This window comes from Hyperoodon ampullatus (assembly GCF_949752795.1).
Source record: "Hyperoodon ampullatus genome assembly, chromosome: 2".
Taxonomy (NCBI): domain Eukaryota; kingdom Metazoa; phylum Chordata; class Mammalia; order Artiodactyla; family Ziphiidae; genus Hyperoodon; species Hyperoodon ampullatus.
In genome coordinates, this window is record NC_136915.1 from 18,510,520 (window position 1) to 18,538,060 (window position 27,541).

At 56.4% G+C, this 27,541-nt stretch overlaps 1 protein-coding gene across 1 annotated transcript in view; it reads left to right on the forward strand.

Annotated features, from left to right (window-relative positions):
• Positions 1-1,450: 1,450 nt before the first annotated feature.
• The window catches only part of EPHA8 (EPH receptor A8), a gene marked incomplete at both ends in the record, with an annotated part of 33,740 nt that continues 7,649 nt past the window's right edge, over positions 1,451-27,541 (forward strand). Inside the window, 5 exons of the mRNA XM_079698734.1 lie at positions 1,451-1,544; positions 6,904-6,968; positions 12,725-13,388; positions 20,900-21,055; positions 23,233-23,568. Of these exons, the coding sequence (XP_079554860.1) occupies positions 1,451-1,544; positions 6,904-6,968; positions 12,725-13,388; positions 20,900-21,055; positions 23,233-23,568 (1,315 nt within the window). The remainder of the gene's footprint in view (positions 1,545-6,903; positions 6,969-12,724; positions 13,389-20,899; positions 21,056-23,232; positions 23,569-27,541) is intronic.

Consider the following 27,541-nt stretch of genomic DNA (forward strand, 5'->3'; position numbering starts at 1 on the left):
CCTAATACAAGCCGACTTCCCCTTTCTGTAACAAAGAAAGACACACAGGAAAGAAGTGGGTTTTGGAGTCCAGCGGATCTGGATCTGAGCACCTCTCTGGCATTTAACCAGCTGTGTGATCTAAGGCAAATGATGGCCTTTCTGCACTTCAGTTTCCTTAGCTGCACCTCCCCTGCAGGGCTGTGTGAGGCTTAAAGTAGCGCAAGTTTATAAAGCGCCTAAAACAGGGGCTGGTACACAGCACACACTCCCCAAATGGCCTTTATCATCCCATGTAACCTCCAGCCGTTGGTCCAACTCTTCCCCAGTGAACACAGGAGTGGAAGTGTATTCAGACGGGGCTGAGCAGTGGTCTGCACCAGCTGAAAGGCAGAGCAGTGGTGAGGCTTGCCCCAGTGGGCACACACTTACCAGCCAGTCCCCAGGAGCTGCAGATCTCTTATCTGCTTCCTGGACAGCTTGGCCCACCAGGTGCTCATCGGGCTGGAGGCTGGTAGGTCAGGCTTCAGGAGGGAGCCCCACGACACCGTCCTCCCCCTACAGCCTGCAGCCTCCCCAGGATGAGATCTCTAATCCTGGGAACAGAATTGGAGTGAATGAAGTCAGGGGAGGGGAAAGCAGGGAATAGTAACCATCATCATCCAAGCTGGCCACCTGGCTGTGTGCCTGGCAGTATGCCGGGCACTTTAGCTGGGTCCTTGAATATAATTCTCAAAACGATCCTAGGACATAGACACTCTTGTCCCTGTTTTACAGACATGGAAGTTGAGACTCAGGGAGGTTAAGAAACTTGCCCAAGGCCAGCACCGAAACATCTGTCTGGTCCCTGAGCCTGAGCTCATGATCACTGCACTCTAAGGCCTCCCGGGGTGCCCAGTCATTGGGGTGGGGGAGGGGAGAGAATGTTTAACTAAAAGTGCTTCTGAGTTTGCCTCTGAGCCTCTGTCCGTGAACTAGTGTGTATGCATCACCCCACGAGGCACTTTTTGGGGGCGCGTGTGCCTGAGGGTCACGTGTGTAAGAGAGAGTGTGCCCGCGTGGGTCCGTGGGTCCCGGTGTCGCGTGGCGTCCGAACCGTGGCTGGTTGCGCGGTGGCTGAGTCCACGTGCAGACGTGGGGCGCGCGCCGCCCCCAAAGGGCGGGCGAGGGCGAGCGTGCGCACGGGCGGCGGGCGGTGGTGTCCGCGGGTCGGTGTCCGCGGTGCGGGCTCCGTGCCCCCCACCCCACCCGCCTCGGTGCTGATTGGCTCGGCGCCGTGACTGGCCGGCCCCCGCCCGGGGCGGCGGCGGCGGCGGCGGGCGCGGGTGCCCGCGTGTGAGCTTCGAGTCGGCTTGTGCGCCGGTGTGTGCGCCCGGCAGCCGGGTGTGCGGGTGAGCAGGGAGCGCGCCGACGCGCGGGCCGCTACGGCCGAGCCCAGGGTGCGCGGCGTCCCCGCCAGCCCGGCCCGGCCATGGCCCCCGCTCGGGGCCGCCTGCCCCCGGCGCTGTGGGTCGTCACGGCCGCGGCGGCGGCTGCCACCTGCGTGTCCGCGGCGCGCGGCGAAGGTGAGCAGCGGCAGCGGCGGCGGCGGCGGCGGCGGGGCGGGGCGGGGCGGCGGGGGCGCCGAGGGGCCTGGGGGGGCGGCGCGCGCAGCCAGAGCGAGGCTCAACTTCCTTTCCCTCGACCCCAAATGCCAAAGGAGCTGGGATCTCTGGGTCTGGGGGGGCAGGCGTGGCACCGCGGGAGAGACCTGGGGTCAAGGGATAGAGCGATGGCGATGGGGACAGGACTGAGGGAGAGGGACCGGAGGGCTTGAGGATGAGGGACAGAGACACGGGGACAGGGACAGGAGGACAAGGACTTAGGGATTCGGTGCCGGGTACAGGGAACTGAGGCTCGGACACTGGGGATGAGGAGACAGGACGGGGGGACAGAAGACAGGAGAAGAGGTATAGGGCAGAGAGGAGACAGGGCAGGGGACAGGGGTGGGGACAGAGGACAGAGAGCAGAGTGACAGAGGGACACAAGGACGCAGGATGAGGTTCAGAGAGCGGAAGGAAAAGGGGCTGGGGATGGCGTTGAGAGATGGGGACCAGGAACTGAGAAACGAGGATCAGAGAACAGGACTGGGTTTGGGGGAAGATGGGAATGAGGGACAGTGAATGAGGGTCTTGGAAGTGGGCCGGGCTGGAGGGTTGGAGGACTGGGGGAGAAGGAGGGACAGCAGCCAGGGGGTGACAGCCGGAGGGGAGGCAGCTGTGGTGGGCACTGGGGAGAAGGAACCAGTGAGGAGGGGGCTGAGAGGGCTGCAGACGGACTGAGGCAGGAAAGGCCCTGGAGAGCTGGGTCTTGTCCGGAGTCAAGGCTGGGGCAGTCTGGTCACTCAGGGGACACAGGATGGGCGTGAGGGCTGAGCAGTCGGAACCAAAAGGGTCTGGGTCTCCACACATCTACGTGCAAGCGTGCACGCGTGCGCGCACACACACACGTCCATCATAGCCCCACTGGACACTCCAGGTCCAGCTCAGGATGCCACCCTGGGTTCTACTCCTCACCCCAGCCCCTGCCCTGGGCCTCCTCTGCTTTTGCAGCTCTGCCAGGGGGAGGCTAGACCTGGTGCTCTGTGCAGGATCCTGGGACTGACATCCTGGGTCCAGAGCTGTGTTCTCACCCTGGCAGGATGAACTTCCAGATTCCAGGAAGCTCCAGAGCCAGTGTTCCTCGTCCACGCTCAGATATACCACAGATCCACCCCCTCACACACGAACGGCGCACAGAGATGCAGTCGTACCCACAACCAAACATGCACAAACAAACACATGTTAGGACTTACACACCTAGACCCAGGCCTGTAGAGACTCATGTGCATGGACAGCCCCCTCCCCACGCCATAGTCAGATGCACGGAGGTGCGGCCAGTACACATGTGCACACATATACATGTAAAGATTCATGCACATGAAAATATGCACATCCATGGGCAGACACCACACATGTAAAAAGACCCTCAAACTTGCATTCACGTCCACAGAAATGCATGTGCACAGAATAAACGCACACAGACATAGATAAACTCATAATCTCCAATGAAACAGCGGCCACGCAGGGAGCAGGGACCATAGCAAGGGAGCTGAGGGGAAGAGTGCACAAGGGGCCTGGGAGCCCTTGGACCTGTGGCCTGAGGACACAGTTTTCCCAGGGTTGGGTGGGGAGAAGGGGACAGTGTCTTCACCCAGCAGGATTCTGAAGGGCCCACATCAAGGCTCTGGGCATTGGGTGGTGCATCCCCAGCTCCTTGCTTCAACTCTCTTCTCCAGCGAGGAGCCAGCACCCTCCAGAATCCCAGGCTGGCCAACCCCAGAGCCCCTGGGGAGGGGACTTTGACCAGGCTCCCGAGCAGAGGATGGACCATTAGCCTTGGAGAGAGGATGTGTCCAGGGAGGGGCGACAGTTGGGGAAGAGGCAAGGTCTCAAAGAGAGGAAGTGGGGGGCGTCTGTCAAGGGTGAGAAGGAGGGAGATGTTGTCCAAGGGCCAGCCCATACCTATCTGATCAACACAGCAGGATACCCATGGCTGGATATGGGTTACCCACGCAGGTCTGACAGTCCTGGGTGGAGACCTGGGGCATGGGTTCCACGTAGAACAGCCAGGAGTCCCTGGGCTGGTGCAGAGCCAGGATCGGCCAGGGAGACTGTTGGAACTCAGGGAGGGGGCTCTTTTCCCAGCTGGGGTCCTGCAAGGTGACAGTGCCCCAGGCTGCTCAAGTGCCCATATGCCAGGTCCCTCACAGTGCTGGGGACGGTCCTACACCTGCAGAGATGCCCCTGAGCCCCACCAGGCTCAAAGCCTTATCACTCTGTGGTGTGGATTATCCACCACTTTGGGGTGATCTCTGAGGCATTCACATCTTGACTGACATCCCCTGGCCACCCCGAACTCTCCAGCCTCACCATCATGCGTTGTGTCCTCAGGGAATGTAAATCAATTTAGGTATTAGTCTCAGTGAAATGGAATGGGGGAAGGTGACAGTGCTGGAGAAAAAAAGAAATCGCATAATACCTGCCACAGTCGAACAGGAGAGGCTTAGGAATTATCTGTGCTTCTCAGAGCAGGAGAGGGACCGTTTGATCCCCCAGAACAGCCTGGCAAGTAGGCCCAGGAAGGATGCCTACAGACATCTTGCTGATGAGGAAACCGAGGCACAGAGGGGTTAAGTGGTTGCTTCACTGAAGGCCCTAAGAGACCATGGGTCCAATCCTCCCACTTACAAGTGGGGAGGCAGGCCCAGAGAGGGTCATTGACTTCACAGATGTCACACAGACCTGCAGTCCAGCAGTGCAAGAGGCAGGAGAGAGCCCAGCTCAGGTGATCAGAAGGGTTGGAATCTCCAAGGGGATTCAGGCCCAAGCTGGATGGGCTTAATGCTGGAATTCTCTCCAGCCCTGATGAGCCCTCCTGTGGGCCTGGAGCTTCCCATGAGAGACACTCTGTGTTCCCCCCACAGAAGGGGACATGAGGTAGGGAAGAAGAGGACAGAGGGGGAGGAGGGGAGGGGATGGACAGAGAAGGGTCTGGAGGGAATTGGAGCAAGCAGCCCTGGAATCCTATAACTCTTCCTGAATCCAATAGAATTGACTTCTGACTTATTTTTGGATTATCTGAGCCCCCTGGCTGACTGATCAAGAAGCAGCTGCAGGTGTGGTTGGGGATTTCCAGAGGGGAGGGAAGGGTCTAGAAAGTGGGGTCTGCAGGCAGTTGCCTCTAGAGTCAGGGTGTTCATGGGGAGAAGTCCCAGTGGGGGACATTCATTGCCCCTGGGTAGGGGCAGGTCTGAGCTGTATCTGGGTGATGCTGGCGAAGGGCTGAGACCCCATCTGGGGTGTGGGTAGGGCGGGGGAGCCCACACGTCCCCTTTCCCCACCCTCTCCCCAAACTGGGCCCTGCTGGTCTGGGGGAAACTGCAGTGCGGCCCCTCCCCCTCCCCCCAGCCAGCAGGAGGAGAGAGCTTGCCTGACCCAGTTTTCTCTCCATTGCCTGAGAGGGAGGGAGGGAGGGAGGAGGGAGGGAAGCGGGAAGGCTTCTCTGCCTGTGCCCCTGGCATGGGGCCGGCTGGGCTCAGGGAAGGGAGATCCCTCTGCGGACATTGGCTCCATCCCCTGATCCCACCTGGCCCCTGGGGACCCGGGGGAGGACCTCAGAGGCCCCTTCCTGGTTCGGCAAGTCCTCTCTCCAGCCAGCCTCTGGGGCCCCTGACAATGGGTGGGGAGGGTGAGAGGAGGAAGAGGAAGAAAATCAGCGAATAAGAGCATCCTCACTCCAACATTTCCTGAGGACACTTGTCTCCATCTTTGAGGGGCAGGCGCAGAGCTATGCAAATCTCAGGCAGCAGGACACCCAGCCTGTCTTCGGGAACGTTCCGGGAGGGCCCCGTGTGAACCCTCTGTGACCTGCCGGAGTCTGCAGATTGGGTTGTTTGGAAGCCCCTGGTTGCTGGCTGGGAGAGGGGGTACGTAGAAGAGAAAATGAAATGAAAGCTGTGGACCTTGGAGCCCAAAGCCCTTTCATCGGCTAGATCAAAGGAAGCAGGGGCCCAGAGAGGGGAAGGGACTTAGCCAAGGACACACAGCAGTTAGAGACAGTGCTGAGATTCAAGCCCTGCTCTTCACAGTTTAGTGCATCTTTATCACCTTAAAGTGAGTGGGTGGCTCCTAGGTCCCAAGAGAGAGGCAGGAGGGCCAGGACTTAGGGAATAGGAACCAGCTTTGGTAAGGCATTGACTCCAGGCTTTACAGTTTACCCTCACCCACCCTTACGTATTATTATCCCCATTTTACAGATGAGGAAATTGAGGTTTGGTGAAGTGCAGGTCACCTGCTACCAAGTAGCTGTATTGAGATACAAGCCCAGTGATGTCTGATTCCGAAGGCAGGCTCTTTTCTCCACCCTGTTGTTGGTACTTTGTAGGGTCCCCTTTGAGGGTCTGGCTTAGAGTAAACTTGCCTTTCAGGCCAGCTCTCCTTCCCACCACAGAGACAGCCCAGAGGTTCTGCTCCTTGGGCTCAAGCTACCGGGGCTGGTGGCCTTGTCTGTGGTGCTCTGGATGCCAGCCCTGCAACTACACCTGTGGGGCTCCAGGCACGTTCCTGATCTTCACTGAGGCTCAGTGTTTTCATCTGGAAAATGGAGATAAGAATGAACACCTTTCAGCCTTGTTGTGCGGGCCGTAGATGAGGCATCTCAGGCTCCCCTAGTAGAGCCCAGCACATAGCAGGTGCTCCCTACGAAGCAGCTCTTCCTCCTCCAAAGCCCTCCACGTCCCGTGTGCACAGAGGACCTGTTGGTGCGAGGCACCCACTGGGGGACACTGGTGATGGGAAAGCTGGGGCCAGTCCTCTGGGGGGAGGTTTGACCTAACAGCGCGAACGTCGGTGGGTGCTTTTGAATGCCATCATGTCCCGTGAGTGGCCCAGGGTCAGCTCATCTTCACAAGCCCCTGTAAGGCAGGCATCACTGTCACCCCATTTTAGGGGAGGAAATGGGGGCTCAGGGAAGGGAGGAAACTTGCTCAGGGACACACAGCGTCTAACTGACAGAGCTGGGATTCTGACCTAGGACCCCTGGACTGCTGAGCCCAGCTCTTAGCCACCCCACTGCACCACCAACCAGGGTAGCCTGGCACTCGGGGCAGCTTGTATTCTGGGAGGTGAGAAGATTATGTTTTGGCTGTGATGGTGGAAGAAGGCTTCAAGGAAGAGAAAGAACTTGAATTGAGCCTTGAAGGATGGGGAAGTGAGAAAGGAACCAGAGACTGGAGCTGGCGTGTTTGGGCTGAGAGCAGACCAGTGTGGCCAGTCTGGGCTGGTCCTATGGGACCGGGGAAGGGGGGCCCAGGGGTCTGATGTACTCTTGTTTCCTGTTCTACAGTGAATTTGCTGGACACGTCGACCATCCATGGGGACTGGGGCTGGCTCACGTATCCCGCTCATGGGGTAAGTGATGGGCAGTGGGGCCAGTGTTGTCCCTCTGTGAGCAGGGAGAGGCTGTGACTCACAGTCTTATCAGACAGATCAAAAGGAAGCAGAGGTCCAGAGAGGTGAAGGGACTTACCCAAGGACACACAGCAGTCAGAGACAGAGCTGCTGATTTCTTAAATTTAGTGCATTCAGACCTTTGGGATTCCAGAACCAACCCTAGCGCCGCCTCCCGATTCTCCAAGTCTGAGGCTTGGATGTGGGATGCTTATGTCTGTGTCCCAGGCCCATCTGGCCTCCATGGTCTTGGCACTGTGCCTGGCACACGGTACGCCCTCATTAAATGTATTATCATTATCATTGTTATTAGTGTGTAGTATGGTTACATCTCAATAAATTTCCTCCTGCAAACGTGCTCAGAAACGCACACACACAAGCACGCACATCCCCACCATAGACAAAAACGCATCATACACCCAAGACTTCTTTCATGAACACTTTGGCAGCCCCCATGCCTCTGGAGACAGAGGGATAATAATATATTGATGACGATGCTGAGCTGGTATTTGAATATTTCTTTACTTTGGGGTAAGATTGTCATATGGGCTCACTGTGGCCTGTGACTGGGGTCAGGACGAGCCCAACTCCTCTCTCTCTGGGGGTCTCGTCCCCAGGTATCAGTAAGCTGAGTCTGCTGTCATCAGCCCCGGTGCACCAGGCTTCAGGGAGCTGGAGGGGCAGGCCAGGGGCCCCGAGAGCCCGGAGGACCCCCTTCTCTGCCTGAGGACAAAGGCTGGGTCCTGGGCTGTCCCTTTACCCCCAGGGCCTCAGTCTCTCCCTGTGAAGCACTCTTTTGTGTAGCCCACGTGGCTGTCTCAAGGGGTGAGCGTGGGTGTGAAAGGGCTTTGGCACGGTGAACCGGCTCTGCCAGTGGCAGGTGACTGCCTGGCTGTTGGCCGGGTCAGCATCTCCCCTGAGACCCAGCAGCTAGGAAGGAATGGGCCTGGCTCCCCGGCTTGGCTCTGGGTGTCTCTGTCCCTCTGTCCCACTCAGGGCTTAGGACTTGGTTTTTAGGGTAACAAGAAGTTGGAAGGGTTTTAAGCGGGGGGTGAGGAATATGGCCAGACTTGGGTTTTGGTCGATCACATTGGTCATCTAAGGTTCTTTTGTTTACTGGGTGCTGTAAAGAGTGGCTCATGGAATCCCCTGGCGGTCCAGTGGTTAGGACTCCGCACTTTCACTGCTGAGGGCACAGGTTCAGTACCTGGTCGGGGAACTAAGATCCCGCAAGCTGTGTGGCACAGCCAAAAAAAAAAAAGAGTGGCTCAGAGTTACCTCATTTCGTTTAGGAGTTAGAACAAATAACTTATATTCACATAGCTCTTAACAATTCATGGACATTATCTCATTTCATCCCCACTACCAATCCTGCAAGTGGATGCAGCCACCCCATTTCACAGATGAGGAAGCTGAGGCTCAGAGCAATGAGAAAAACCTTGCCACCGTCAGACAAGTTCCAAGTGATGGACGCAAACTCAGATCTCTCTGGGCCTGGAGCCCGTGTTGAGTGCCTTGTGCCACCTTGTGAAGGGGTGGGAACCAGTGCTGCATTATCTACTGAGCCAGGGACCACCTCCCATCATTATGGGGCCTGGAGATTGGGCTTGCCCAGAGAGGAAAGAAGGTTTCCAAACTCTAGATCTTGAACCTGTTCCAGGCTGGCAGGTGAAACACACAGATGCCCACATCCAGTGGGTCTGGGGAGGGGCCTGGGAATCCTTTGTTTAATAAGTGTCAGCTGGGTGGAGAGTGATGGTCCTTGAGGTTCCATCCACCCTTCTGATTCTGGAGTCTGTTAAGCACCCTGGGTACCAGGGTCATCCAGGGCCGTCTCCAGCATCACACAGTTATCGGATTGTCCGCCATGCCACACGGCCTAAAGCCAGCGGTGCTGGGTCTGAACGAGCTGGTGCTCCGCCACCTCTCATCAGTGTGACTCAGGCCAGTCGGTTTACCTCGCCTCCACCTCCTCGTTTATAACACAGGGATGATCACAGACCCTGTTCCACGCAGTTTTCATCCGTGAGATGATGCAGGAAAAGGACAACCGTACTGGCGAGAAACCAGACGCTCTGAGAGGTTAAACATCTCTGCTAAGGTCAGGAGAGTCTGGCCCCAGAACTCATGCTTTTAACCAGGCTGCGCCCCTCTCTTTGGACCCCTCCTTCCACATACTGGGTGGTGCTCCACCTTACCTGGTGAATTAACAGCCATTCGTGAACCTTCCTTTTTATTGTCTCGCTTGATGAAGTAGATGAAAGGGGCAGGCATTAGCTACCCCCTTTGACCCATGAGAAGCCCAAAGCTCAGAGAGGGAACGTGATATACCCAGGGATGCACAGCTGGTTTGCTGCCTTCTGTTCCGGGAAGGGGACAGAGTTCCAGAGCGCTCGTGGGGGTTGGAGGAGGAGTGTGCCAGGGGGTAGAGAGGTGGCTGGGGTGGGAGCACCCCAGGTGGAGAACAGGGCTGATTCCGCCCTTTCCCACCCTCCAGGAATTTATGCCCCTCTGGGTGTCTGCAGCAACCCCTGGGCTAAGCCAGGCCATTGGCACTGGTGGAGCAGCTGGAGCAGACTCAGATTGAGCTGATTAATTTATCCAGGTCTCTGGCAGGAAACAGACAGCGAGCAGCTGGCTGGCTCTTTGGTGCTCCATTAATTGTGACAATGACTTTAACCCCAGATGTGACTCAGTGCTGCCCAGAGCCCCAGCTGCAGAGCAGGGCACAGCGTGGAGGTCCTTCTTGGGGTGGGGGGTGCAGGAGGCACACAGCCTTTCGGGTGAGGCTGGCACGCCCTGGACTGCTTCCCCGGTGGTCCCAAGAGGCAGGCACAGGTGGGCTGGGAAAAGGCTGCCAGTTCAGCATCATACCAGTCCTGTTCCTCGGGTGCCTTCTGTGCCAGACCCAAGCTAAGCACTTTGTAGGCATCTCCTTCCATCCTCTCAAGCCTCACTGAAGTGGGGCCTTTCTGAGCCCCTCTTACAGATAAGGGCACTGAGGGCTGGCACATATAACTGGCCAAGACGAAGTCAGACCGAGGGGCTTTCGTCAGGCAGGAAAGACTTGAGATGCCCACAGTCCCCACTCTAGAGCTTGTGGGACAGCTCAGGACCCCGCAGATTCTCAGAGCCCCGTGAGGCGTGGTCTTTACCTCCTTCCTCCCCTCCCCCACCCCCTGCTTAAGCAGTAGGAGCTCTAGTTCAAGGACAATACACATAGAGGCCCAAGAGAGAAGATCAAGGCACTACATCTCTGGTGGAGCCAGGACAGGGACCCAGAGCCTGGTCCCCCCTCTGCCCTTGGCCACCAGCCCCTCCTCAGAACCCTCCGGAGTCCACTGAACTCAGCCCAACAGTGACTGCTCCTGGATGATCAGCATTCTGCAGCTGAGGAAGCTGGGGCCCAGAGAGGAGCAGCAATTTGCCCAAGGTCACACAGCCATTTAGAGACTGACCCAGGCCTCTCGACTTTCGGATCATTTCACAGCACTGTGTCTTCAGTATGACTCTTCTGTGTCCAAACTGGGCTTGTTGAACACTGCTTACACTTCCCAGCTTCTGCCGGAGCTCGTCCCTCCCATCCCTGAAAGAGGGTCCTGCTTCAGCCTACAGGACGTTTCGCCATACCCTACATGCCCACTCCCTTTGGTGTGTCACCCTCCACGCCTTTTCTGTGAGGATGTGAGGTGCTTGGGGGCAGGGAGTATTTCTGGTGTATTTCTTTCTTTTTTTAAAAAAAAAATTGTGATAAAATACACTTAACATAAAAGTTACCATCTTAACCATTTTTAAGCCTACAGTTCAGTGGCATTAAGTACATTCACGTTGTTACATGACCATCACCACCATCCATCTCTAGAACTCTTTCATCTTCCCAGACTGAAACTCTGTATCCATTAAACTGTAACTCCCATGCCTCCCTTCCCTGCGGCCCCTGGCAAGTACCACTCTACTTTCTGTCTCTAGGAATCTGACTTAAGTACCTCAAATAAGTGGAAGCATACAGGATTTGTCCTTTTGTGTCTGGTTTATTTCACTTTGCATAATGTCCTCAGCGTTCCTCTGTGTCGTTGCAAGTGTCAGAATTTCATTCATTTTTAAGACTGAATAATATCCCATTGTATGGATATACACATTTTGTTTATCAGTTCATCCACTGATGGACATTCGTGTTTCCACCTTCGGGCTGCTATGAACGTGGGTGTGCAAATCTCTGTGTCCCTATAAATAAATAAATAAATGTTTATTTTTTAATTTTTATTTATTTATTTTTGGGGTCTTAGTTGCGGCATGAGGGCTCTTCGTTGCAGTGCGCAGGCTTCTCTCTAGTTGTGGCATGCAGGTTTTCTCTCTCTAGTTGTGGCGCATGGGTTCCAGAGTGCGTGGGCTCTGTACTCGTGGTGCACAGGCTGTCGCTGAGGCATGCAAGCTCAGAAGTTGTGGCCCACGGGCTTAGTTGCCCCGCAGCATGTGGGATCTTAGTTCCCTGACCAGGGATCGAACCCACATCCACTGCATTGGAAAGCAGATTCTTTTACCACTGGACCACCAAGGAAGTCACCCCTGCTTTTGTTTCTTTTGGGTGTACACCCAGAAGAGGAATTTATGGTAATTCTGTGTTTAATTTTTTGAGGAACTACCGTAGTGTTTTCCACAGTGACCGCACCAGTTTACGTTCCCACCAGCAATGCACAGGGTTCCTCACCAACACTTGTTATTTTCTGTTGTTTTGATAATAGCTAATGGGTGTGAAGTGGTATCTCATCGTGGTTTTGATTTGAATTTCCCTAATGCTTAGTGATGTCGAGTATCTTTCCATGTGCTATTTAGCCATCTGTGTATCTCCTTTAGATAAATGTCTATTCAAGTCCTTTGCCCATTTTTTAACAGGTCTGTTTGGTTCTTTGTTGTTAGGAGTTCCTTATATATTCTGGATATTAATCCCATCTAAAATATGTGATTTGCAGATATTTTCTCCCATCCTGTGGGTTGCTTTTTCACTCTGTTGATAGTGTCAGTGATGGTCACTGCTTTATTTCTGAATCAGTGATTCCTGGCAAGCACCTGGCACAGGAACAATCATACTCAACTTTCCCACATCCTGGTACCCCCCTTACATGGGATCCAGGCCAGCCCGTGAGCCCCCAGCCTTAGGTTGGGGGCAGAGGGAGTCCATCCATCAGACAGTCACTCAACAAGCACCAATGCAGGGGTTGCATCTGAAGGATTTGAGGCGGAGGGTGCAACACAGTCAGGTTCATGCATTAGAAAGGTCCTTCTGGCAGCTGATACGGAAACTGGACCAGTGGGCTCACTGATTTCCCCAGGCAAGTCACCCCACTCTGGGAGTGACGGAGTAGCCATGTAGAAATGAGGTTAGAGCTTTGTAGCTTTGGCATCAATTCCAGTCCCAGCTCCATCATTCACTAGCTATGTGACCCCAGACGCATGGCTCTATGTCTGAGCCCCTCTGTTCCTCATCTGCGAAAAGGCAGCAAATAACACTTCCCCAGAAGGATGTGACACTCTATGAGATCACTTCTGTAGGGTGCATGGCATCTGGTTGACAGTCCGCTGGAAGGTCAGCTCCTCGAGGCTGGAGAACATTCCGTCTTCTTCCCCAGGAAGCCACCAGCACAGTGCATGTGGCTTGTGGTGAGAGAGGGCCAGGTGCTGCCTCTCGTTTCAGCCGGCTGTGCTCTCTCTGCCCGCAGTGGGACTCCATCAACGAGGTGGACGAGTCCTTCCGGCCCATCCACACGTACCAGGTGTGCAACGTCATGAGCCCCAACCAGAACAACTGGCTGCGCACCAGCTGGGTGCCCCGCGATGGCGCCCGGCGCGTCTACGCCGAGATCAAGTTCACCCTGCGGGACTGCAACAGCATGCCCGGCGTGCTGGGCACCTGCAAGGAGACCTTCAACCTCTACTACCTGGAGTCGGACCGTGACCTGGGCGCCAGCACACAGGAGAGCCAGTTCCTCAAAATCGATACCATCGCAGCCGACGAGAGCTTCACTGGGGCCGACCTGGGTGTGCGGCGCCTCAAGCTCAACACGGAGGTGCGAGGTGTGGGCCCCCTCAGCAAGCGTGGCTTCTACCTGGCCTTCCAAGACATCGGTGCCTGCCTCGCCATCCTGTCTCTCCGCATCTACTACAAGAAGTGCCCCACCATGGTGCGCAACCTGGCCGCCTTCTCGGAGGCAGTGACGGGGGCTGACTCGTCCTCGCTGGTGGAGGTGCGGGGCCAGTGCGTGCGACACTCCGAGGAGCGGGACACACCCAAAATGTACTGCAGCGCCGAGGGCGAGTGGCTGGTGCCCATTGGCAAGTGTGTGTGCAGCGCGGGCTACGAGGAGCGGCGGGACGCCTGCGTGGGTGAGCGCGCCTCTGTGTGGGTGGGCCGGCAGCTGGGCTCAGTCTGGGCAGGGATGCTGGGGGCCGGGGGGCAGGCTGGGCACAGTCAGCAAGCTCCTGGGTGGTGCACACAGCACCTGGGAAGACGCGTGAACCTCCAGCGTTCCTGTGTCACCAGGCCATCCACGTGTGTGTTGTGTGTGTGCTGTGGGGAGGGAGACACACCACAACCAGGTGGACCCTCTGTGGGCATTGTGATGTACCCAGAGAGGTACATCTCTGGGCACCAGAGTGATTGGGAATACTACTGGGTACATGCCTGTGCTAGGGAACAGTGATGTGACCTAACGTGTCCAGCATTATTCTAAGCACTTTTCACGTATTAACTCATTTAATCCCCACAACCATCCAGCGAAACAGAAACTACTGTTATCCTGGCTTTAAACATGAGGACACTGAAGCACAGAGAGGCAAAGCAACTTGCCCAAGGTAACACAGCTAAGAAGTGGCAGAGCTATGATTTGAGCCCAGAAGTCTGGCTCCAGAGTCTGGGCTCAGAACCACTAAACTTCTAACCTGTTGGGCGGGAGGAGGTGTGGGTTGGAATCAGGGCTCAGGGCGGATGTGTGGCATACAGGGCCATTGTGAGCTTATGCGGGCAGGGGCACCCCGGGAGGACTGTCTGGGGTGGGCATGTCACAGCCTGCCTGTGTTCAGGGGAAACTTATCTAGGGATGTGGGGGAAGAGACTGCCAGGAGCACTTGGGTCATGAAATAGCACCTGTTCCTACGGTGTACTGCTGGGGTTCCCGTGTAACAGACCAGGAGCTGGATCCAGAGCCCAGGCTGTGTGCATGTGTGTGTGGCCAGCAGACCCCTATGTGGGGGCAGTGCAGCCAGGCATCCTGACAGCCCAGGAACACTGGGAGGGCTGGTGTGCACAGACAGCTGGTGCCCCAGCTATTAGTGGTCTCCACCTGGTTGTCCTTCCTTGATCTCCCCAGGGACTAGACACATGGCAGCTCAGCCACTCAGAGCTCAGTGAAGCCTGCTTCTGGGACTGTTGGTTCTCCTGAGGGAGGAGATGTTCCTGGGCAGAGATCAGAGAGACCAGGGCCTGTCCCCAGACAGCCTCAGTGAAAACTGGGACGGGGCCCTGAAAGACACTAGAAATATCCTCTGAGCCCTTTGCTGGTACTACACAGGCCCTGAGACCACAGTTAGAGGGACCTTCAGGCCTCCCAGCACCATCCCTCTGCCCTAGCCAGCAGGAAGGCCCCTTGGTGCTCGCAGGACTGAGCAGGACACAGGCTGACAGTTTCAGGTCATGTGCAAAGTAGCTTCAGAGCCCAGCCTGGTCCAGCTTAGGAGTTATCTTGCCCCGAGATCTCCAGGACTAGATTCTTCTGTCCAGCCACCAGGCCCTTTCTGGCCCCTCTCTGGGGCTCTCTGATTTCCTTAAGAAATCTTTTTTCATACTGCCAACTGCCACGAGTCTTCACTCTCCTGGGCCCTAAACCCCAAAGCACCTTCTGTGACATTTGCCTGTTTCTGGATTTGTTCTACCCTCTGTGGCCTAGTTTTCCAGGCTCCCCAGGCCTCCAGCCTCTCCTGGTTCCTTCACAGACATCCCTGTACTTCTCAACTTCCCTCTGGGTAGTAACAATAACAACAAACATCCCTGTTGCCTATACAGCTTGCAAGGGGATTCCTAGCACATCCATTCATTGGCTTGTTGTAGCAAGGCAGGTATTACAATTCCATTTTACAGATGGGGAAACTGAGGCTCAAGAGGTAGTGTCCTGCTTAGGTTCAGAGCTGGTGAGAGGTGGAGCTGGGCTCTGAGTCAAGTCTGTCTTACTCTGAGCCATGTGTGTAGGCTTTTCACCTATCCCTGGCCTATCCTGACTGCATTCCCCACTAGAGCCAGCTCCCAACATCCCCTTATTCGGATGGGGATATAAAGTCCCTTCGTGACAATTTTTAGAGTGTTTGCCACGTGCCAGGCACTTTAATGAGCACTTAGTACACATTATGTCAGTTACTCATTCTGTTGAGCATCTACTGTGTCACAGGCATCAGGTATAGAGCCACAGGGCATCCCTGCCTTCGGGGAGTTCACAGCTTCTCATCCTTACAATAGTCCTCTAAGCTAGGTATTATATCCCCATCTTACAGACATGAAAAACTGAGTCCCTTCAACTTAAGTGGCAGAGTAGGGATCTGATCCCATGTTGTCTCACTCCAGAGCCCTGAACTGCTTCCTCTGCCCACAAAGCTCTCTGCGAAGCCCCCTGGGGTAACGTTAAAAAGGTTAAAAAAAAAAAAAAAAAGAAACATTTCTTTTGGGCTTCCCTGGTGACGCAGTGGTTGAGAGTCCGCCTGCCAATGCAGGGGACACGGGTTCGTGCCCCGGTCTGGGAAGATCCCACATGCCGCAGAGCGGCTGGGCCCGTGAGCCATGGCCACTGAGCCTGCGCATCCGGAGCCTGTGCTCTGCAACAGGAGAGGCCCCAGCAGCGAGAGTCCCGCGTACCGCAAAAAAACAAAAAAAAAAGGTTAGTAATCAGGACAGTATAAGCTGTAACAGTCGGGCGGGCTAGCCAGTAGATACCTGCTCAAGGTCAGCTGCCCCGAACCCTGGATTGAGCCAGTGAGCACAGCAGGCCACTTGTTTGTACAGCGTGCATCCTTGCCCTTAGGAGGGAGACTGGTCCTCCTGACTTCGGGGTTGGGGCCTCACTCAGAGGTACTGCTCCAGCCTCCTTTTTTGAGAGAGATGGGAAGTGGAGCCCAAAGAGGGAATGCGTCTTGCCCCAGGACCCACAACATGTCAAGGGCAGGACTGTTGGTGGAAACCCCACGGCCTGAGCAGGGGGACTTCCTCAGAGCTGGGAGAAGCCAAGGCCACTCCCATTTCCTGACGCTGCTGGCACGTTAATAAAAAATAATGAAGAAATGCCACAGCAGGGTTAGGGAATTGCAGCATATTTTTAATTTTACATTTAAATCACAATGCAGCGTAATTATGCCAGTTGCAAGATAATTACAGGTTTTATAAAAAATATTAATTCATAGTGCACTGCAGGCAGTGACGTTTGGGGGCGGGATGCCGGTTTTAAATCGCACGAGGAGAGACTTTTCTTAACCCTGTCGGTGGGCTTCTGTGATTGTTAACCTCCTTCAAAGAAACAGCGCAGGTGCAAAACCGAGGCCCTCCCCCAACAGGAGGCCTGGGCCAGCGGCCCTGCAGTGTCGCCCATCCCCACCCCTCCCTAGTGGGTAGCCCGAGAGTGGGAGAGGGTGGGACACAAGCAGGAGCTGGACACAATCTGGGGGCGCCTTTGCTGGGCTGCTTGAGATGGCCTCTCAAAGCTGGAGCCCCCTGCCCGGCCTGAGCGGGGCCTCCTGAGACCCGAGGGGCCCTGGCCTTCTCCATCGGGCAGTTCTGTCTGAGCAAACAGGGCTGGGAGAGGGGATCCCGGCTTCCCCCACCCGAGTGCCCCTCCGCCTTCCTTCTGGTGATAGGAGAAGGGACCCAGAGCTTGAGGGCTGCAGCAGCGGCCAGGCCCATGGAGAGAGCCACCCTCCCAGCTGCCAGGTTCCCATCTCTCTAGTCTCACCCTCAAGGCTCCCTTCAGAAGTGGCTGGGCAGCAGTTGCTTTTACGGAGAAGACAATAAAGCCCAGGAGAGGGGACCAGCCCAATCACATGGCTTTTTAGAATCCTTATGGAGACTGCACTCGGGCCTCAGGGACCCACGGAAGAATGTCAGAGCCACACGGAGCTAGTCCAGTTTACCAGTGGGGAAATGGAGGCCCAGAGAGGCGAAATGACTGACCCAAGGGCACACAGCTAGGAGTGGTTGATTGAATCCCAAATCTCCCAACCCCCTGACCAGACAGCTCCCCACACTACCTAGTTCCTGACCCAGTGACCTCCCCCCACACCTGGCTGCATCCCCCCGACCCCCTCCAGAGAGAAGAAGGACCTCTCAGAACATCACCCAACAGAGCAGCCCCCAAAGTCTCCTGGCTACCATCCTTTCTGTCACCTGGACACAGAATATAAACCACCCTCTGCGGCCCTAATCATCTTTCTATAAATATCAGAGCATCTCATTTCGGAGGGACAGCATGAACAACGAGCTCTTTTGCCTTCCTGACTGTGTTCAAAATCTGATTTAGAATTAATTTCCTTTGGTCGGCCACCGGCAGACACCTTATTTGTCAAATCTCAAGCTCTTCGTGGGGGAGAGGAGAGAGGTGGCCGGGGTCTCCATCAGCTTGCCGGCCTGACAGGCGGCCGGGGCAAGGTGCCCTCGGCAGGGGCGGGAGCCCCTCCTGGCGCACGGCCGACACCGGGCACTGCAGACTCCGGAAGCGCCCTGGGTCTACGGACAGGGCCGGGCCCCAGCCCAGAGCCGCTCCATCTGTCTCGACCATTAATTCCCGGCTCTGCCTCCAGGTCTCTGGGCTCCCCGAGGCCTGGTGATTAGTATTCTTATTCAAGATTATTTTATTTTCATTGAGCGGATTAATCTAGCCTTGACACTTTATAGCCATATGGGTATTAGCTTAGCGTGTGAGAACCGCTCACCAGTGAAGTGGCAGGATGGCAGGGCCGTCTCTAAGCAGAGGCCGGGTGTTGAGAGGCTGGTGGGGGAAAGGCTGGGGTTTGCATCCTGGCTCAGTGGGGACTCTGGGGCGAGGCACTCAAGCTCCCCAGCCTCTCTTTCCTCTCTGCCAAACAGATGTATTCATGCTGACTGCGGAAAGTGGTAATAACGAGTGCCAAGCGCTGTGCTGGTGTGAATTCACGTGTATTCACTCTTGTCATCCTCACAACAGCTCTCGGAGGTGGGAACTATTATTGTCCCCATTTTCCAGATGAAGACAACAGAGGCCCAGGCACTTGCCTAATGTCACTTAGCCTAGGGGAAGGGTCTGGAAAAGAAAAGGAACCCAGGCAGCCTGCTCCTGAGTTTCTGCCCTTTAACACCTGAGGACTAGCAGAACTCCGAATGGTCAGGGACTCAAAAAACAAAGGCTGTCATGCTGTGCCATGCGTCACACCAAGATGTCACCGCACGTGTCCTGATCTGCCCCTCACTGCTCTGACAGCTCCTTGAAAGCAGCTCTAGCTCTTGTTTACGTCCGGTCCGTGGCTCAGTAAATTCGGGTGAAGGAATAAATAAGGGACAGAATAAGCAAACGGTTCCCGAGATGTTGGTCAAGCTGGACCCGATGTGTACAGTGAGGAAGAGTGTCATTCAGTTCAGCCACAGGTTCGATAAACGTTTGCTGGTGAAGTGCAAAGCCTGTTTCCTCTGTCTGCTTCTTGGGCTCAGAAGGAAGTTCTTAGGCTGCGCCCGGGCTTCTGGGAAGAGGAGGGGAGATCACAGGGTGTCAACTAGGACCCTCCCCACAACTCCAAGCACCCAGCCCCCAGTCAGGCCTGAGCCCTCTTGGGGGCTCCCCAGGGGGCAGGAAAGAGGTCTCAAAACCGAGGCACATTCTCGCTGACTTCCCAACCTATAAGCCCCTTCTGGCTCCACGGCCTCTGAGTCTGGGAAGCAACTTAAGGGCATCATCATTTCTCCTGATTTCAGGTTTTCTCTCAAGTTTGTAGAATTTTACAAATCAACCTAATTTTAGCTATTATGATAAAGAGGTACAATCAAATAAATGACATAGCTTTGCAAATGAAGCTTCTCTCAAGCACTGAGTTTTCTAGAACGGGACTTAGCGGAGAGAGATCCCAGTGAGTTTCCTGGTGGCCCCCGTTGCAGAGGAGTTCAGTTCCACAGGTGGAGCTGGGAGCTGCCTGGCTGGGCAGCATTTGGTCCTCCTGAACCCCTGGGTTGTCTTTCTGCCCAGAGCAGATAATGGCCGGATTAGCTCACTTTGAAAACTCCCACCGGTGTTGACAACTTCTACCCTGAGCCAGACCCTAGGAACTTTGAGATGAATAAGGCGGCCCTGCCCTATTCACAAGGATCTACCCATGAGAGAGAGTCAGACACACAGATGAAAAAGTACAGCCATAATGTTGCAGGTGGTGAGGCCGAACAGGATGCAAAGATGGGGAGGGGAGTGGTTGCTTCTGTGTGTGTGTGTGTGTGTGTGTGTGTGTGTGTGTGTGTGTGTACATGTGGAGATGTGGAGCAGTCCAGAAAGGTTTCATCAAAGGCACAGTTAAAATGAATCTTGAAAGAATTCGACAGGGTGACAAAAAGAGAAAAGGCACAGCATGTGCAAAGGCCCCGAGACAGGAAACAACTCCTGAGTGTGGGGAATGGCCAGTCCTTTAGTTCGGCCTGAGGGAGAGGGAGTGGCACTGAAGGAGGCTGCAGGGAGGCTTTGAACACCAGGCTTTATTGTTTAGGCCGTGGGGAGCCTGTGAGGGTTTGGCCCAGCAGCAGTGTCATTTTAGCATGTCCCTCAACCCACAACATCTGCACTCCCTGCATGGCCGACTCGTTCTCAGCCTTTAGGCCACAACTCAAAGACCTTCTCAGGGAAGGTCCTCCTCCCACCATTTACCCTTTGCCACATCCTCTGCTTTATTTCCTCTGGAAATGATCACAGCCTCATTTACTGTGTCTCCCCCTGCCGCCTTGAAAAATGCCAGCTTCTTGAGGGCAGACACCATGTGGACCTTGTTCGTGGCTGTGTCTCTGGCACAGAATAGGTGCTCATAGATACTGGCTAAAGGAATAGTCATCTCGCGGGCAGTGGGGCTGGGGAGGTGGGCCTGGGGGCCAGGTTTGGGGGCTGCTGTGGTCATCAGGGGCAAGATGTGTGTGCCTCTCAGAGGCCGGAGATAGTGTCAGATACGAGAAACATATCAGGTCGGCCAGGGTGAGACTGGGAGGGTCAGGAGCCTGCAATTCCTGGACGATCAGCATTGTTCGGGGCGCTTGTAAAACACAGATTCCCAGGCCGCACCCCTGGCTCTTCTAACTCAGTGGCTGTGATGGGGCCGGAGTCTGTGTTTTTATAGGGATGGTTCCACGCCTGTCCGTGTTTGGGAACCTCTGGTCTCATCACACACGTCTCTTCCAGTCACGTTCCTCCCCCACCCCCATTCCCTCTCTGGCTTTCAGGTCACACCCCTGGGGTTTCGGCCCCCCTCGGATTCTTAGCATTGACCCCTGCCCCTGAGGCTGGTGTCTCCTTCAAGGACAAGTGCCCTGTGAACGACAGAGCCTGGGTGGGAGGGGCCGTTGGAGGCCCGTCGAGGGGGATTCAGAGATGCTCCGCCCTGTGCTGACTATGGAGCTGGGACTCAGGTGTCAGGGTCCCAGCCTCAGCTCTGCCTCCGACTCACTGTGCAACCCTGTGTAAGTCAGAGGCCCTCTCTGAGCTTCAGTCCCTTCATCTGCAGATGAGAGTAGGAACGGGTGATGCTGAAAGTCTGTACCTCTGTCCCTCAGGGGATCCCCCAGGAACCCCGGGGCCGGAGAGCTGCCCCTGAGGCCCAGCAGGGTGGCCCGGCAGGCTCACCTGAAGCCTCCTTCTCTTGCACAGCCTGTGAGCTGGGCTTCTACAAGTCGGCCCCCGGGGACCAGCTCTGCGCCCGCTGCCCTCCCCACAGCCACTCTGCAGCCCCTGCCGCCCAGGCCTGCCGCTGCGACCTCAGCTACTTCCGTGCAACCCTGGACCCACCGTCTGCAGCCTGCACCCGTGAGTACCACCCCGTGGCCCCAGAACCCTCGAGACTAGGCTAGGACCCCATGCTCAGCCCCTCAAGCTCCCAGGGAGCCAGGTCTCAGCGGGTGAGGCAGGGACAGGTGGCTCTCATAGGCCAGGGGCCAGTCTGGGGATGGGGGGTGACTCTGACCCCTCAACAATGGCCTTGACCTCTCTGGGCTCCCAGCTTCTTGTCATAGGTCACCTGCCATCTCTCCAGGGAAATCTTTCCATTCCTTCCTCGGTCTCTCCTCTCTGCTCCAAAGGGCAGGACGGAACTGGACTCATGCCCTTCCCAGCACCAGGTGGCTTTGGTCATCTTCTGACCCAAGGGTCATGCCAGTATCCTGGGGGCTGGGGTGGGCAAGCTGGCGGACTGCCTGTGAGGCAAGGTGGGCATCAGAGGAGCCGCCCCCACCCCTGCCCCGCATCACTGCCATCCTTGAGAGACTGGGGGGAGCTGCTGAATTCTGGGAGCTGCTTTAGTGTGTGTGTGGGGTGCATGGTTGTGTATATGGAGTGGGTGTGGCTGCTGTGTGTCGGATTCTGTGTGTGCCTTGGGAGGCCTACAGCGATTATGACTGTGTGTGTCCTTGTCGGTAGCAGTTCATGCAGAAGATGACTGCATAGAGTGTGAGTGTTCAAGTGCTGTGCCCACGTGTGTAAAGTGTTCTTAGAGGGGTGTGTGCACACGTGTGTGTGCATCTGGGTACCTGGAATGAGTCCCCGTGGAGCTTGAACGAGCCTGCTTTGTGAGCTCAGCATGAGCACACCTGGCCCTGCAAGGGAGGTGTGCGCCTGGAGAGGGTGGGGCAGCAGCGCGCATGCCCCGTACCTGAGGGGACTCAGGGACTCTGGCGCCGTGCCTGCAGGGCTGCATGACTGTCTTGGCATTTCTGCTGATGAAGCTCCTCCATGGCCTCCCCTCCCCTGGCCCAAAGGGGCCTCTCACTCCCACTCCCGCTGGGGAGGAGCTGCAGCCAGTTCAGCCCACCCTGTTCACCAGCCTTGGGCTCTTGTGATGGGGTGAGGGGTACTTTACTCGGTGCTGATGGGTTTTGCCCCAGAATTTACCCCAACCTGATCTCCATCTCCCCCTCCCCCAACTTCCATCACCACCCAGCCCCAGACCCCCTGCACAGGGCAGGTAAGGGCCCAGGTGTATTCACATTGCTGCACACACACACACACCACACACGCACACAACACACCACACACACGTGCGCATGAATAAATCCTTCTTCCCTCCCTCCCTCCCTCCGCTGTTCTGCCCAGACCAGTGCCTTTGCCCCATGTGGGACCTGCTGGGGCAGAAAGGATTGCTGAGGGGCATGGCGACTGCTCTGGGCTCCTCAGGCCAGGTGAGCCCAGCTCTAGGTCATGAACATTTGCACTCAGCTAGCTGGACTCTAGTTTCTCTCCAAATCCACAATCCAGTGCCCTTCAGTTCTAGGAACCTTAAGATTGTAAAAGACTAGGCTTTTAGTATTCCATACCCTGCAGATTCTAAGGTTCTTTATGATTCTGAGATTCTACAATTCTATTTTCTTAAGATCTAAGATTCCCAGCTTGAGATTCTGAGAGTTGGAATTCCATCTCCCCTCAGGCCCTCCTGGTTCAAATCCCCACCCCCAGGATCCTACCCCAACTCCCAGCCCCCAGCCCCACCCCTCTCTCCAGTGTCCTTGTGTTGCCCAGACTGGGGCTCCCATCCTGGGCAGTGGGGAGGGGTCACTTGGCACACGGGGCTGTGCTTTTCTCCACCACAGTGTTCAGTGTCATTTACATTAAATCCAGCCATGGGGTTAAGGAGTGGAGTGGGGGATGCAGATGACTGGGGCATCTCACACCCAGCGTAGCTGCTATGTGCAGTCTCTCCCCAGCTCTGGGTGAAAATCTTGTGAAGCACAAACCCCAGGATCCAGGTGGTGCTACATGGGGTGGGGGAAGGGTGGCTTCTGTGCCCAGACCCTGACTGTGCTCCCAATCTGATGGCAGAGACACTGCCTCTGCCCTCGGGGAGCTTCCAGAGGATGGAGTAGGTGTGCCCTTATCCTTAGGGAGCCCCAAGTATCATGGGGGAACCACAGCCCTTCCCTGACCTGATGGGGGAGACTAGACCAGCCCAAATACATGCCCTCCAGGCCCACCTGTCATTCTCTGCTTTCCAGGCCCCCCCTCGGCACCAGTGAATCTGATCTCCAGCGTGAATGGGACTTCTGTGACCCTGGAGTGGGCCCCTCCACTGGACCGGGGCGGCCGCAGTGACATCACCTACAATGCCGTGTGCCGCCGCTGCCCCTGGGCCTTGGGCCGCTGCGAGACGTGTGGGGGCAGCACCCGCTTCGTGCCCCAGCAGACCAGCCTGGTGCAGGCCAGCCTGCTGGTGGCCAACCTGCTGGCCCACATGAACTACTCCTTCTGGATCGAGGCCGTCAACGGCGTGTCTGACCTGAGCCCAGAGCCCCGCCGGGCTGCCGTCGTCAACATCACCACGAACCAGGCAGGTAGGCGGAGACGCCCGTCCCCAGCTCCCGGGCCGTTCGTCCTCCCTGGCATCCGAGCACTGCGCGGACTTGCTGTGGCGTTTGGGCAAGTGCCTGCCTCTCTGGGCTCTGCCTTCCTCACCAGGACTCTGAGTTACAGGCTTTGCGCCCTTAGAAAAGTAAAACATGTTCTATAAGTGGAAGGAAACCAAAATGCACAGAGGCAGGCTAGCATGACCATCCCAGGCCTGGGTTCTAGAATTTTCCCTCTCTGCCTCTGTCTCCTCCCTGTTGTAATAGGAGTAATAGTACCTGCTCTGTTACTGAGGCTTAAATGAAGGAAATGAAAATGCTTAGCCTGGTACCTGGCCCACGGTACGTGCTCAATAAATGTCATTAAAATATCAAATCACTCTGATTATCATTTTCCAGAACAGCTGCCACTGCTGCCCCTGGGATGGATTTGGTCATACTGGTTTGGACGACAACCACTTATCTCTCTGTTTCTAGCCAGTTGTTGGACTGAAGTTAGCCCCTTTCTTTCCAAATTCTGGTGGGTCCTGCCTGTCGAGTGGCAGCCTGACCTGAGGGCCGCCTGCGGCAGCTTCCCTGTTAACAGCGCCCCTGGCACGTGCCCTGTGGCTACCCACCCCCATCTCCTCCCAACACCACGCAGGCCTGGCTCAGTGACTCCATTCCCACCACGTCACAGAGGAGGAGCTGAGGCCCGGAGCCAGCCAGGGTCACCACATAGAAGCGGCAGAGGCAGGATTCGAACCCAGGTCTGCCTCACTCCCAAGTGAAATAGGCTTCCCAACCCTGAACCCAGGGCACCCCCTCCCTGATGCCAGGGCTTCATCCTCCCAAGAGGCCCTCATTCCTCTGGCACCTGTGGAGCACCTGTGAGATGCCAAGCTCTCTGCTCAGTGCTAGTGACGCAATGAGGAGTAGGCCCTTGTGCGTGGTGCCAGGCCCCAGCCCTGCCCGTGGGTCTCTGGGGTGGCCGAGACAGGTGTCCGGCTGGTCAGGGGTGGAGGGTGGAGGGCGGAGCAGAGAACCTACGGCACTCACATTGCTCCGTGTGCTCCGTCATTAAAAAGAACAGCCTCGGGCTTCCCTGTTGGCGCAGTGGTTGAGAGTCCGCGGACACGGGTTCGTGCCCCAGTCTGGGAAGATCCCACATGCCGCGGAGCGACTGGGCCCGTGAGCCATGGCCGCTGAGCCTGCACGTCCGGAGCCTGTGCTCCGCAACGGGAGAGGCCACAACAGTGAGAGGCCCACGTACCGCAAAAAGAAAAAAAAAAAGAACAGCCTCCCGTGAGCCCGCACGCCCTTCCAGCCACGAGACTCCTCTTCACATGGAAGCTTCCTTAAAGAGCTGTCTTGCTCACACATCCGCGTCCTCTCCTCTGTGGGCCTCTTCAGGCACCTCCAGTTGGGCGCCTTTGCCCACCTGTCCCCAGAAATTCAGTTTGCAGTGGGCACTCCACCCTCCCACCCCCCGCTCTTCTTTACTCCTTCTTGGAGTACTTTTCTCTTGCCTTCCATGCCCAGCCCACCCCCCACTTTCCATCCAGCTCTCTGGCCTGTCCTTCTCCATCTCCACCAGCCCCTTCTCTCTGCACAACTTCCCGAAAGCTGGAGGACCCCAGGCACGTCCGGACCCTCATCTCTTTCCTACTTACCCAGCTCCACCTTGCCAGAGTGACCTTATCAGGGCCCACGGCTTTGAATTCCACCTTCGTGCTGATGTCCCCCAAGTGTGTCACCAGCACAGGCCTCTCCCCTGAGGTCCAGCTGCCCACTCCCATCTCCACTCGATGTGTTTCAGACACACAGCATCCCCAAACCAGCCCCTTCACCAGGCCCCCATCTCAGGACGTGGCACCACTGTTCGTGGGGTTACTTGAGCTCCAAACCCAGCCGTCATCCTTGGCTCTCCCTCCCTCGTGCCTCGTCCACCCACCAGCCAGTCCCACTGGGTCTCCCTTCAGCGTGACCCCCTCCACGCTCCGACCCCTCCACCCCATACATACACATGCCCTCGGCCCTAGTCAGCTCAGGCCGCCATAACACATACCATAGACTGGGGCTTAAAGCACAGATGTTTACTGCTCACGGTTCTGGAGGCCAGAAGTCCAAGATCAAGGTGCCAGCCAGTTTGGCTCCTGGTGAGAACCCTCTTCCTGGCTTGCAGATGGCCACCTTCTTGCTGTGTCCTCACATGGCAGAGAGAGAGAAGGAAAGAGAGAAAGAACACTCTGGTGTCTCTTCTTAGAAAGGCATCCATGCCATCATGAGGGCCCCCATCTAAACCTCATTATCTCCTTAAGGCTCTATCTCCCAATACTATCGTGTTGGGGGTTAGGGCTTCAATAGACGAATTTTGGGAGGGGGACACAATTCAGTCCATCTCATGTTGCCTGGACAACCCTGCACCATGATTCAGGGGACCCATCAGACCCTCCCCTGCCCACCTCCCCAGCCTCACCCCATCCACTGTTGCCGGGCTCTCTCCCTTCCAGCCACGCTGGCCTCTGGTTCTCATCCTTGGACACACCAAGCCCTTCCCGGCCCTGGGCCTTGGCCTTGCCTCTCAGTCGGAATGACATGCTCCTCCCCGTGACGTTCCCCTCGCTGCCTCCTTCAGTCCTCGGTTAGCCGTCCCCCCACCTCTGGGAGGCCCACCCGGACCACCTCAGCTGAAATGGCCCAGTTCCCTCCTGGGCCCTTGCAGACGTAAGGTCCTCTCCGTCACGGCACCCTCTTCATGTCTTTCATGGCACCTAGCATACCTGTAATTATGCATCGATTTGTTCTCTTATTAACTCTGTCTCTCTTAACTAGACCATAAGCTCCTTGAGGGCTGTCTTGGGCACTGCAGTATCTCCAGGTCCTAGCCCACTGCCCGGCACGTGGGAGTCATTCAGGAAATTCTAGGGGGGTGATCCAGCGGACACTCACAGCTCTGGGCTGGGGGCCTGGGGCAGACAGCAGCCCTGAGCAAATGGGGGAGGTCTGTCCTCAGAGACCACTTGCCCCTCCCCCTCCCCGTGCCTCCCCGTAGCCTCTTCTCTACAACCCCCTCCTCCCTGGAGCCCTCTCTGGTGCTCCACCCTGTTTCCCTCCCACCTCTGAGCCCCAGTCTCCCTCTGTGTCTGCCCCACTCACACAGCACCTCTTGCCTTGCAAATTTTTTGGTTTTTAAGAGGCACCCATGTGTTCTGGCACTGGTGTCTGTCCCACACATACAGTGGTCTTCTCTGATCCTCACCTCTGCCTGGCAGCTGGTGCCCACCAGCTTCACTTTCTGGTTGGAGAAACTGCCCAGAGGTAGTCATGGGCCCAGCCAGCAAGAGACGGGCCGGGTTGTGAAGCCAGACCTGATTCCCAGGCTGGTGGGGTCTCCCCTGTACCACACCCTCCAACTTAACTGTGGAGTTGCTTCTTAATTTTTCATGTCAGCGTCATCCAGCAACATTTATTGGGCACCTACTATGTGCAGTCCCTGCCTCGGGGAGCTCCCACGTGTGACAGAGAGATGGGATGCCCAGTTACGAGGCCAGAGCTGGCCACATGGGGCAGGTGGGGGCACGGGAGGAGTAGGGCAGAGTCGGAACTCGGGTGAGCAGAGGGGGAAGAGGAGGCCTGCGGCTGGAGGGGTCAGGGAGGACTGGGCTGCAGCTCTGAGGGCAGTCCCTTCGGTTTGGCTGTGGCTGGGTCGACATCCGGCCCTTCCCAACAGACTCACCTCAGGGGTAATTGCACTGAGCACAGGAGTGGGGGAGGGAATGGGTGGGTGAGGGAATGAGCAAGGGGGCAAAAGGGTGACCTAGTGTGCCTTCGAGAATACTTGAGCTCACAGGGGCCTCAGGCTCAGCTCATGTCCCTCCAAGCCCAGGCCGTGAGGGCGTTGGTTCCTTTGATTCTTCCCCTCCCTTCTCCTTTTCTTCTTCCCTCCTCAGTGCTCCTGAGAGCATGCTCCACACCAGGC